This window comes from Rhineura floridana, chromosome 6, assembly GCF_030035675.1.
Source record: "Rhineura floridana isolate rRhiFlo1 chromosome 6, rRhiFlo1.hap2, whole genome shotgun sequence".
Lineage (NCBI taxonomy): Eukaryota > Metazoa > Chordata > Lepidosauria > Squamata > Rhineuridae > Rhineura > Rhineura floridana.
Window position 1 is genome coordinate 121,424,227 of NC_084485.1, and position 10,459 is coordinate 121,434,685.

Consider the following 10,459-nt stretch of genomic DNA (forward strand, 5'->3'; position numbering starts at 1 on the left):
ATCTTACCAAGACTATTTTTAAAAGCTTTCTGGGAAGGTCTATTTTTATACTCATAATTGCCATTGCTTGCTGTAATCCACTAACAGTGCAATCCTATGTATGCTTACTTACAAGTAAGTCCTCTTGAGTTTAAACTAGCTTACTTGGGACTAAGTATGCATAGGATTGTAAGAATTCCTAAGGCAGCAGTCTTAGCCCTACTTGAATTCAGTATGACTTACTTCTGAATAGACATGGTTAGGATTGCACTGTAGATCCCTAACATGCAAGTTAGTACCAGTGACTCTGAACTGTTTGCTTCAGCTAATTTTCATTTGTCTCTGAACTGGCAACAGCGATAGGGGAATAATCCCTTATATGACAGTTCAGTAGATGGAGCAGTTGGGGAAGTAAAAGTGTAAGCATGCATAAAACCACAAGTATAGTATTAGGAAATCAGTAAGTCATGGTCATTGTGTGTTTAGGGTAGCTACACCATTTTAACTCACTGAGCATCCCCATATAAGGAGAACTTACATGCCACTTGGAAAGTTGATTCATCCCCCAAATGAATTGCTTTCTTCCCTACAGAGGGCTAATCCTATCACAATGTTAGATTAATTTTTTAGATTTATAGCTTAGCTCTATACAGTATCTCAGTTGTTTCTAAATAGTGTTTCTCAGTATAAAATTCGGCCTCATTTATCCAGGTTGTCAAGATATACTAAAGTACTTTATCAGAATTTTGAAAGCATACCCTTACCCATAAGGTTATCCTGATAGGTCTATCTGAAGAACTGTACAATGAATTTAGATGAGTAGTGCTTTCATGAGAATGCTTTTGTATAGCAGTGCAAATACCTACCTTCTTTCTCCAAAAAATGAGACATAGTTTGCTATGTAAGCATGTTTACTGTTCCCTGTGTTCTCTTCATAATACTTCAGTCTACTGAGAAAGCTTGTATGCAGCTGTTTTTGTTATTTCACTTTTAACACTTTTTAAAAGGATTGCAATTAACAGTGTGTTGAAGATAGAATCCTTATTGCCCTCTTTTTGACTCTGCAGGAGGGGCCTGAGTGCCTTTCTGTTCAACGCTCTGTCTTTGGGGAGAGAAATTTCAATGTCCGCAGTTCTGCATCTCAAGACAATTCTACAGTTAAAGTAAGTATTGCTGGTTAACCACAGATAAATCTACTGCATAGTTAGCAGCACATCTAGTATTTATTCTAAGACTAGATAGGTCAAGTTCATTAGGCAGATGTGGAATGTGAACTGCTTTTGTTGGCACAAAGCCTATTGCATATTATTGTGGTGGTGGTGGTATTTACCTGAGCAGTTTGAAAGTTAGTGGATGTTGTGGTATGTGTGTCTTCCTGTTTGAACTTCTGGTTCTTAGTGGCTTGATTTTTATTTTTTTTAAAGCAGTGTATTAGTCTAGCTAACAGTGATCATACATGAACCTTTTTATAAAAGAGCAGTTACAAAATAGAGGGGAATGATCTGATAAACAGTTTGCTCTGCTTTGCTAGACATGACCCAGATATAAAGTGACACAGACCCACTGAACTGAATTAGACAACTTTTGTCAGAAATATTTTAATTCTTCAGTAGAACAGCCTTGCAGTTAAGTACACAAGGTACTCGTCACATCCCTGTTCACATGGCTCAGTGTTCATCATTAAACACACTTTGATAGCCTGAAGAGGGGAAGGTAGTTTGTGGATGACTAGAAATAATGCAGCATTACTAATACTGCTGCTGAATATTGGTTTCTAAATCAGGTTTGTAAATAGCCATTCACCTGATGAGTGAGAATTCTAGGCAAGCAGATAAGAGTGATTATCAGCTAAGCCCAGCCCAGAAAAAGCTGGTCACACTTAGGTCCCATTGAAAGGATTGAGACAACTTTGCCACAGATTTGATGAAGAATTCATGGTTCTGCCAAAAAAAGGGCAACTTTGTGTTTATTATTTTATTTATTTATTTGATTTATATCCCACCCTTTCTCCCAGTAGGAGCCCAGGGCAGCAAACAAAAGCATTAAAAGCACTTTAAAACATCATAAAAACAGACTTTAAAATATATTAAAACACAACCATTTAAAACATATTAAAACAAAACATCTTTAAAAACATTTTTTAAAGCATTAAAAACATTTTTGAAAGGTTTAAAAATATATTAAAACAATTCCAACACAGATGCAGACTAGGATAAGTCTCTACTCAAAAGGCTTGTTGAAAGAGGAAGGTCTTCAGTAGGCACCAAAAAGATAACAGAGATGGTGCCTGTCTAATATTTAAAAGAGGGAATTCCAAAAGGTAGGTGCCACTACACTAAAGGTCCGTTTCCTACGTTGTGTGGAACAGACCTCCAGATAAGATGGTATCTGCAGGAGGCCCTCACAGAGCATGGTGATTGACTGGGTATATAAGGGGTAAGACGGTCTTTCAGGTATCCTCAACCCAAGCTGTCTAGGGCTTTATACACCAAACCTAGAACCTTGAACTTAGTCCGGTAGTTAATAGGTAGCCAGTGCAATTCTTTCAGTAACCAAGTAACATGTTGGTGATAACCTGCTCCAGTGAGCAGTCTCGCTACCGCATTTTGCACCAGCTGCAGTATTCCCTCTTTTTGCCCCGATAACATGTAGTTGTCAAATCATGCATTTACCCACCCCAGTGGCAGTCAGTAATATGGAGTTGGAACAGGGAAGTGCATGACATGATGACATGTCCCATATGTCCACAAAGATAAATTACTGAAAGGGGATGGCACCTGAGATCGAGTTGCTTTTTTTGCAACAGCCTCTGTTGAGCATCACTTGATTACTGTATAAAGTTTTTAGTTTAAACATGACATAACTCTCTGTACTTTCATAATATTAAATTATTCTGGATATTAGCACAATTATTTTAGTTGAATCCCACTGAATTAGAATACCAAAAAGAGCCTGTGTGGAATAGTGGTTAGAGTGTTGGACTATGACCTGGGACACCAGGGTTGGAATCCACACACAGCCATGAAGCTCACTGGGTGACTTTGGGCCAGTCACTGCCTCTCAGTCTCAGAGGGAGGCAATGGTAAACCCCTCTGGATACCGCTTACAATGAAAACCCTATTCATAGGGTTGCCATAAGTTGGAATCGACTTAAAGGCAGTCCATTTCCATTTTCCATTATGTTTAATAGCCATGGGGATTTATTGCTAGCAAGTCATCTGAATTTGGCGATCTGCCTTTAAAAATGCTACTTAATACAACACTTATGCCTTTGAAGCTAAAGTGAAAGTTGTGTTTAAATGTGTCTTAAATTAAAACATGTAATTTGTACTGCAGCTCATAAAGCAGCCCAGGGTGACAGAAGTTGCATCTAGAAAATTGTCGGCAAAGAAGAAAACTTCAGCTGTGAATAATGGCTCAGCCAAGAAAGTTGCCAGCAGTTGTCCAGCTAACTTGACCTGTGACTGTTATGCAAAAGATAGAGTCTGCAGTGTTTGTCTTTCAAGGTAATTAGCTTTGATGCAATCTCTGTGCAGTCAAGATTTTATTAAAAAATAAATATTTGTCCAATTAATCCTTGTTTAGTAAAGTACAAATTTTGACTTTACATTTGTTTAGATTTTTATATAGACTTTCTTGATAATACTGCCAACATTTTATGCAAGCTATAGAAAACCACTTGATCCCTCTGAAGTTTGAACTCTCTTCTATGATTCTGTCTCTACAACATCTCAAACCAGAAGGACATGCCAGTGTTATAGAGAACTTACGGAGTTGGAGGCACTATATATTGTCACAGGTGCATAAGTTCAGAGTGTCATTGTTATGCCTTTGCCTGTGGATTGGTCTAAGTCATATATCAATGTCAAAGAACGCTTCTGGCAATGTGCAGCAGTAGAATAAATACTTGCTGTGTTTTGTGTCCTCAGATCTATTGGATGGGATCAGCATATGTAACCAGGCTTTTCACAACTATGATGTCATAGCTAGATGTGAAATCCCTGTGCACATGTAATTCTGTCTCTATCATCCAGAGAAATGTAAGCCCTGTCTGTGCATATAATATTTCCAGAGCTTCAGAAGTTAGCACATAGTCCTTGAAGGCATAACTGACTGATTCCAATTCTGAATCTGAAAGAAAATATTGCAGCCATCTTATAGGGAGGAATTAATGAGAGAAGGTTCTATTGCCTTTCATAATGTTCACTCATATTGCCATAGAAGGCCATATCTTAGATAGCTTTACTTACTTTCTGACCTTGAAAAGCTTAAATTGTGTGCTATTACCTTCTAAATGTACTGTTCCTGTTTTAACTCCCAAGGCGTCAGCAAGTTGCCCCAAGGGCTGGTACACCAGGATTCAGAGCACCAGAGGTATTAACTAAGTGTCCTAATCAAACTACAGGTACAGTATATCAAACTGAAAATATATACTTCTATGCCATAGATACCGCTGTAGGTCTTCCAAATAATATATATGTGGAGTCTATTCTGTTAGCTAAAGAATAGCTGGTGTACTTCCTAATACTGTAAAACCTTTATTCTCTTTCACAATCTTGTTTCTTGGAATAAAAATAAGTTAGGTATATGCTCCGTTTTATCGAGATATTGGGGGAGGGGGAGAGGCAGAAAGTTCCAGCATTTTGAGCTCTGTGTCAACTTAAGAATTTTAGAATGCCGCCACTGTTCACACTTCAGAGGTTCTGAAATATCAAATCCACCAATGTGTTCTTTTAGAGTAAGCATAAGTAACATAAGATGCTTACAGAAGATTTTTAAACAGCTTACACGAAAAGCTGACATTCAATATTTAATCTTTTTAAGTAGATGGAAATCTGTAGATGTCAAATGAGCAGCATTAATATTGGCATGTGGATATTCTATCCCAAGTTAAGTATTGGGCAGCATGCTCATAACTGGAAGACATGGTCAAGTGACTTGCCAGGGGAAGAAACATCCTCCCCTTCCAGATTAGTCCTATCTAATAAGTGGGAAGCAACATCTGTGAAGTCTAGGTGTACTTCTTGTTTTTTTTCTAAAAAAATGCTTTTTCTCTGTACTGTTTAATTATTACTTCAGCTACAGTCTGATGGGCCCCAAGCATTCAAGAAGGGTTTGGATAGGCATGGGGAGCCAGAGCTTTTTCTGGAAAAAATCTCACCAGTTCAGGCCTGCCAAAAGCATTTCAGTGTTCCCAGTCTAGCAGCAAGCGCTATTGGACCAGAAAGGATTCAACTCAGCATTTTCTGGTTCCATTCCAACACTATCTACTTTGCCATACACTTCTTCCCTTTGATGTTGGTAGTATTTACAAAAATATCTGTTTCACCAGCTTTCCTTCCCCCATTTCACTTTGTGAACTTAATAAAATATGAAAAATTAGCAATTATTATAGCTGTCATTATCCAAAAATTGTAATTTGGTTCAAGTCTCATTAAGAGCAGGATGTATTCATATGGAAATGGGGTATCAACCAAAATAACCACATCTGTGTCTCATTGATTTCATTTCATTGGCAGCATTAAGCATGTGCTTTTCACACCCTTTCATTGAAGTCAGTGAGACAGAACTGCTAAATTTTGGCTGGATTATACCCATAGCCTTTGGTGGCATGACAGAGCATATTACTAGTTCCCTGCTTTAGATAAACCTTGTCCAGTCTTATGAATGCAGTTGTTTCCATGTGTATACAGAATGCTCTCACTTTTAGCTGTTTTCCCATTCATTTATGTGGGAGCATCTCTAAGAATTCAAAACTGCCCCTTCCACTTAAGTGGATGAAGCAGCCCACACATGCAAAATCTTGGTTTAGGGGTGTACACCAACCACAAGATTCAATTGGGACCCCAATTTGGTGCTTCATAAAACAACCTGATTTGGTTCAAATAAATCCAGAGGCTTCCCAATTTGGCTCAGGGATCTTTTAATCTGCTTTGTTCTGTGCACCCCATTCACTTCTAGGAAATCAAAAAATGTCTATAGCACTTTTCCTTTTGACAGAAGTGGATAAATTGCCAAATTACAGGCAAGTAGGACCAGAGGCTATTGTGCTGCACACCTCTAAAATGTGATTATTGTTGTTACTGCTTTCAAAAAGGAATAGTTAACTTTTTTTACAGAGTGGATGGGGAGGAAAGGAATAGCTTTTGTGGGCAACTGGTCTGAAAATTGAAGACATGAGAGAGGGGTCCCTGGTCAGAAAACTTGCCAAATTGCAAACAAATAGGCCCAGGGGCTTTTTTGCTAGGCATCTTTAAAGTTGGATTTTGAGTGGGAAGAACTGATAGAGATTCACTTTTGGGGTAAAAATAAGTCCCTCTGATTGCAACTCAGATGTGTCAATCATGAAGAAGCTCTTCCTCCATGTGATCTCCCTGCTCTAGTCTTTGCTCCCCCTTTCCCCATCACCCCATTCTAGCATAACGCGTTTAAGCATTCCTTTTACTTTCTGCAGACGCTTGTTTGCAGCTTTTTTTTTTTTGATGTCTGGATTGCGAAGGTGTCTTGATTTAGGAGAAATTGCTGCAACTTGTGTCCCTTCATAGAGATCCCACTTCACTTCAGGATTCATCCAAATCCAATGCACACCCATACTAGCTATATACGTGTTTGCGGAGTTCTCTTGGATTTTCTGTAAACATGTTTGACAAGTGCATTTTCTTATGTATATTCAATTTTAAATACTAGGTACAATTAAATCTATATGCTATTGTGTTGTTGAACGCATCAGCGGTAAGACAATTGCTCAAATACATGTGTAACTTATAACAGCAATGCCATTTTGCAAATAGAGCAGATTTATGCAAAGTCTAACTCTAAAAGTAACTTTTTATAATATCAGCTTATCATTTGACCAAATGTTAAATCAAAATGAACTTTTGATTTTTCACTCAGTCTTTTAAACTCAAAGAATTATAAGTAATTACTAACATTTGTTTTTAATTGCAGCAATTGACATGTGGTCTGCAGGAATCATATTCCTTTCTCTGCTGAGTGGCCGTTATCCATTTTACAAAGCGAGTGATGATTTAACAGCTTTGGCACAGATTATGACTATTCGTGGATCCAGGGAAACTATTCAAGCTGCTAAAACATTTGGTATGCAGGTTTTATTTTTATTTTTTTAATGAAAGTATGTTCAGTCTGTTTGTAGCTGTCAGTTAGCATTGGAATTCATTGGTCTAAACACCAGGATCAGAACACCTCAAGTCAATTTCATGACTTTTAAATAATCCCGATAGAAACAGTCATTTATAGAAATACAATCAAACTAGACGGCTGCAACCAAAGATGTGACTTACCTTTCATTGATACATGAGCTCTGGCTTTGCAGCTGCTCCTGATATGTTCTTCCCATTCTCCTCTCTTTGAAATCTTCCCTCCCATTGCTTTATTCCTCTATACCACTTCCTCTTCCATCCCTCTGTCCTAGGCTTTATTTTCACAAGACTTTTTGCCTTCTCAGGCCCCTGCCACCTCCTTTTCTAGGCCCTGACCTTTCCTAGGATCAGAGCAGTTGAATCAGTGGTAGCCAGAGGACCTTCCACCTATTCCATCCCACTGTGACTTGCAGGCAGCTCCACAAACTGCTGCCAGTGCCTTCACCACTACTGCCCCACATAAATAATTCCTTCATGCATCATAAATACATTTATAAAATATCTGCTATTCTTGGTGCTTCAGAAACTGAACAACCAGATATAAAATAAAATATTTAACAAATTTGGTTTCGTATAATGCAAATAAAAATGTGAATAGGTACATATATAAGCTTAACCCATCTTAAACTTGATGGTGTCAGTCACTTTGATTTTCATTATTTTACAAATTACTTTAACCTGTATGGAAAAGATAGATGACATGAAGCTGCATATTTTCTAAAGGTGTCTACCATCTCTTCTACCTCTTAATATAGGTGAGACTGTATAGAGTAGTGCCCTCAGCTCCTAGTGCTCCAACCATATGCCCTTCTTCTCTAGTACGCACCTGTGCTGCAGGTATACTCAGTGGGACTTACTCCACAAGCAGAAGCCAAGGAATTATTCTTGGATTATCACTTAAGGTTTGGGAGGAAACAAACCATCAGCGCTGGTTCACACATAATTGTAAGCCAATGTTGTGGTTTGTTTCCTCAAAGCAAAGCAGGAGCAGAGGAAGGAATGAAGTTGAGACAGTAGAGCAGCATGCTGCTCGTTCATATTAAATCATTATTTATTTTAAACTATGGTTAATGTTAAGGGCAAACCAGTTCACTAAGTGACAAACTAGCTACATTATTTCAAAGGCTGGCAGTACTACTTTAAAATATTGTATGCATACAAATACAGCCTGTGTTACAGTGTTAGCATGTGTCTTCTGAAAACTGCCACGTTAAAAAGCACCCATTCTAACAACAGCACTTTTCACTCAGGTAAATCAATACTATGTAGTAAAGAAATCCCAGCACAGGATTTAAGGAAGCTTTGTGAAAAGCTGAGAGGAAGAAGTACCAGCTTTGATGTCTTGACAGGTGATGTACAGATCAACCCTTCTCAGGGACTTGCATTACCAGCTGAAATCTTCTATGCTTCAGAGTCTGCACTTCAGACAACCAAAAAGCATCTACAGTATCGGAATCAAAGTTGTCATGAAGGTGATGGCCTAGATATTAGAACTTCGGAAAAGGCACCTCATCTAAAAGGATGGGACAAAGTTCCTGATGAGGCCTATGATCTTCTTGATAAACTGCTAGACTTAAATCCCGTTACAAGAATAACTGCGAAGGATGCCTTGCTTCATCCTTTTTTCAAAAATATGAAGCAATGAAAAAACACCTGGGTCTACTGTGTGTGTATGTTAATTCCCCACCAGAAGCTGTGGAATTCACGGTCTACGCATCTTTATATGAAATCAGAATCCTGAGGAACACTGTTTTCCCTAAATTGCTTCATAGCAGCATCCATCTTGCTGTAATAAAAAAAGCTTGTCAAATAATAAATGTGCTCACGTGCAAATCAGAGGCAGACTGTGGGACTGATTTTTTTTCATAATCGTACACCTAGTGGACCATTTCTAAATGCTTTTGATTCTGTTGAACCATTGACAGTATAATCTGCAGGTTTATTGAACCTTAATTAACCAGTTTGCACCCCAGAATGGACTCTTGGTTTGCACCCCACAGTGGTGCCAGTTCAGTCTCAACACAAGATCTGCACAGGCGCTGCTGCTGCTTCCTATCCAGCTCCTAATACCAATGCAAATGTCCCTTGAGTGGACAGTATTATGTGAAAGATGCTAATACGAGATTCTGACAGGAAAGATTCAATCTATATACTTCCAGCATCACGGATGTAAAGGGCTGATAAGTATACTTGGTAACTTGTCCTGTTCATTGAAAGACCTGTAAAAGACTCTGGAAGAAAGTGAGAATTCTGAAGTTTGGGGAGCACATAACAGTGGTTTCTACCTGCTTCAAAGTACATCCTGTGAAGCACATTCTTTTTTGGTATAATGTGAAGCAACTACATAGGTACTACTTATAGTGTGTGTTGTCTTACTATCTAAATTAAAACACCCTGATCCCCACCCCCATGTTTAACTTCTTCCCAGGAGCAACTTGCAGGGACGGGTGCAGCTACAGACCTGGTCTTCTAGTATCAGCATTGCTGCTGCTTATCCGGGTGGGGGGAGGATGGCGGCAAGGTTAGGGCAGGGCAGGTGCACCAGTGGAGCCAACTGGCACTCCTATTGGTGTGCTCACCACCCTTATCTAGCTGCTGCCCTGCCACACCCCGTCCTCCACTGTCCCGGTAAGCAGCAGCAATGCCAGGATGACAGATTTGCAGTGGCACCCTCTCTGCCAGCTGTTCCTGCTCTTCCTATCTCTTTAACTATTAAGACTGGTGTGATTTTCATACCATTAAATAGTCATTGGAATTAATAAGGCTTAGGGCTTCCCATAAAGGTTTGCTTTTTGTGAATTGTTGGAGTGGAAAGGAGTATAGATTGTGTTTTTGGAATCTTTACCCTTAGAGAAGTGACACCTTTTCCTCCCTACTCAAATGTTTGAGATGGGCACCAGTTCTGCATTGTATACCATCCATATTTTCTTGCATAAAAGCAACATGTGTTTGTCAGTACTTATCAACCACTAGCCTACGTTCTTTTGTACATGTCTGACTGTCAAAACAAATGTGTTAAAAACTTTGATTTTCCTAGAATGACCAAAATAAAGCTATATTTTATAAAAATGAAAAATTACTATGACACAAAAAACTGATAAGAAAATAGTACTTGGGGAGATCTTATTTTTGTTTTTGGTTACAAAAATCAGTTTTAGGCTGGGCTCAGTCAGCGCATATCCTAATCAAAATGACAGTGGACACTGGTCCATTAGAATGAACAGAACACTGCCCCAGGAACTTCAGTCAGCCCCCACCTTGCCTGCCTTACTTGAAACCAGTCATGGGGTGCCTCTTCCTGTGATTGGCACTGGCTCCAC

At 38.9% G+C, this 10,459-nt stretch overlaps 1 protein-coding gene across 5 annotated transcripts in view; it reads left to right on the forward strand.

Moving 5' to 3' along the window:
- The window catches only part of CDC7 (cell division cycle 7), a 37,741-nt gene extending 27,526 nt beyond the window's left edge, over positions 1 to 10,215 (forward strand). For 4 of the 5 annotated variants that reach the window (XM_061633653.1, XM_061633652.1, XM_061633654.1 and 1 more), the window contains exons 8-12: positions 1,047 to 1,142; positions 3,316 to 3,485; positions 4,302 to 4,384; positions 6,928 to 7,077; positions 8,390 to 10,215. In XM_061633653.1, coding sequence (XP_061489637.1) covers positions 1,047 to 1,142; positions 3,316 to 3,485; positions 4,302 to 4,384; positions 6,928 to 7,077; positions 8,390 to 8,784 — 894 coding nt within the window. In that variant the 3' untranslated portion in view covers positions 8,785 to 10,215. The remainder of the gene's footprint in view (positions 1 to 1,046; positions 1,143 to 3,315; positions 3,486 to 4,301; positions 4,385 to 6,927; positions 7,078 to 8,389) is intronic. The other variant, XM_061633656.1, reaches the window with a different exon arrangement.
- Positions 10,216 to 10,459: the final 244 nt, after the last annotated feature.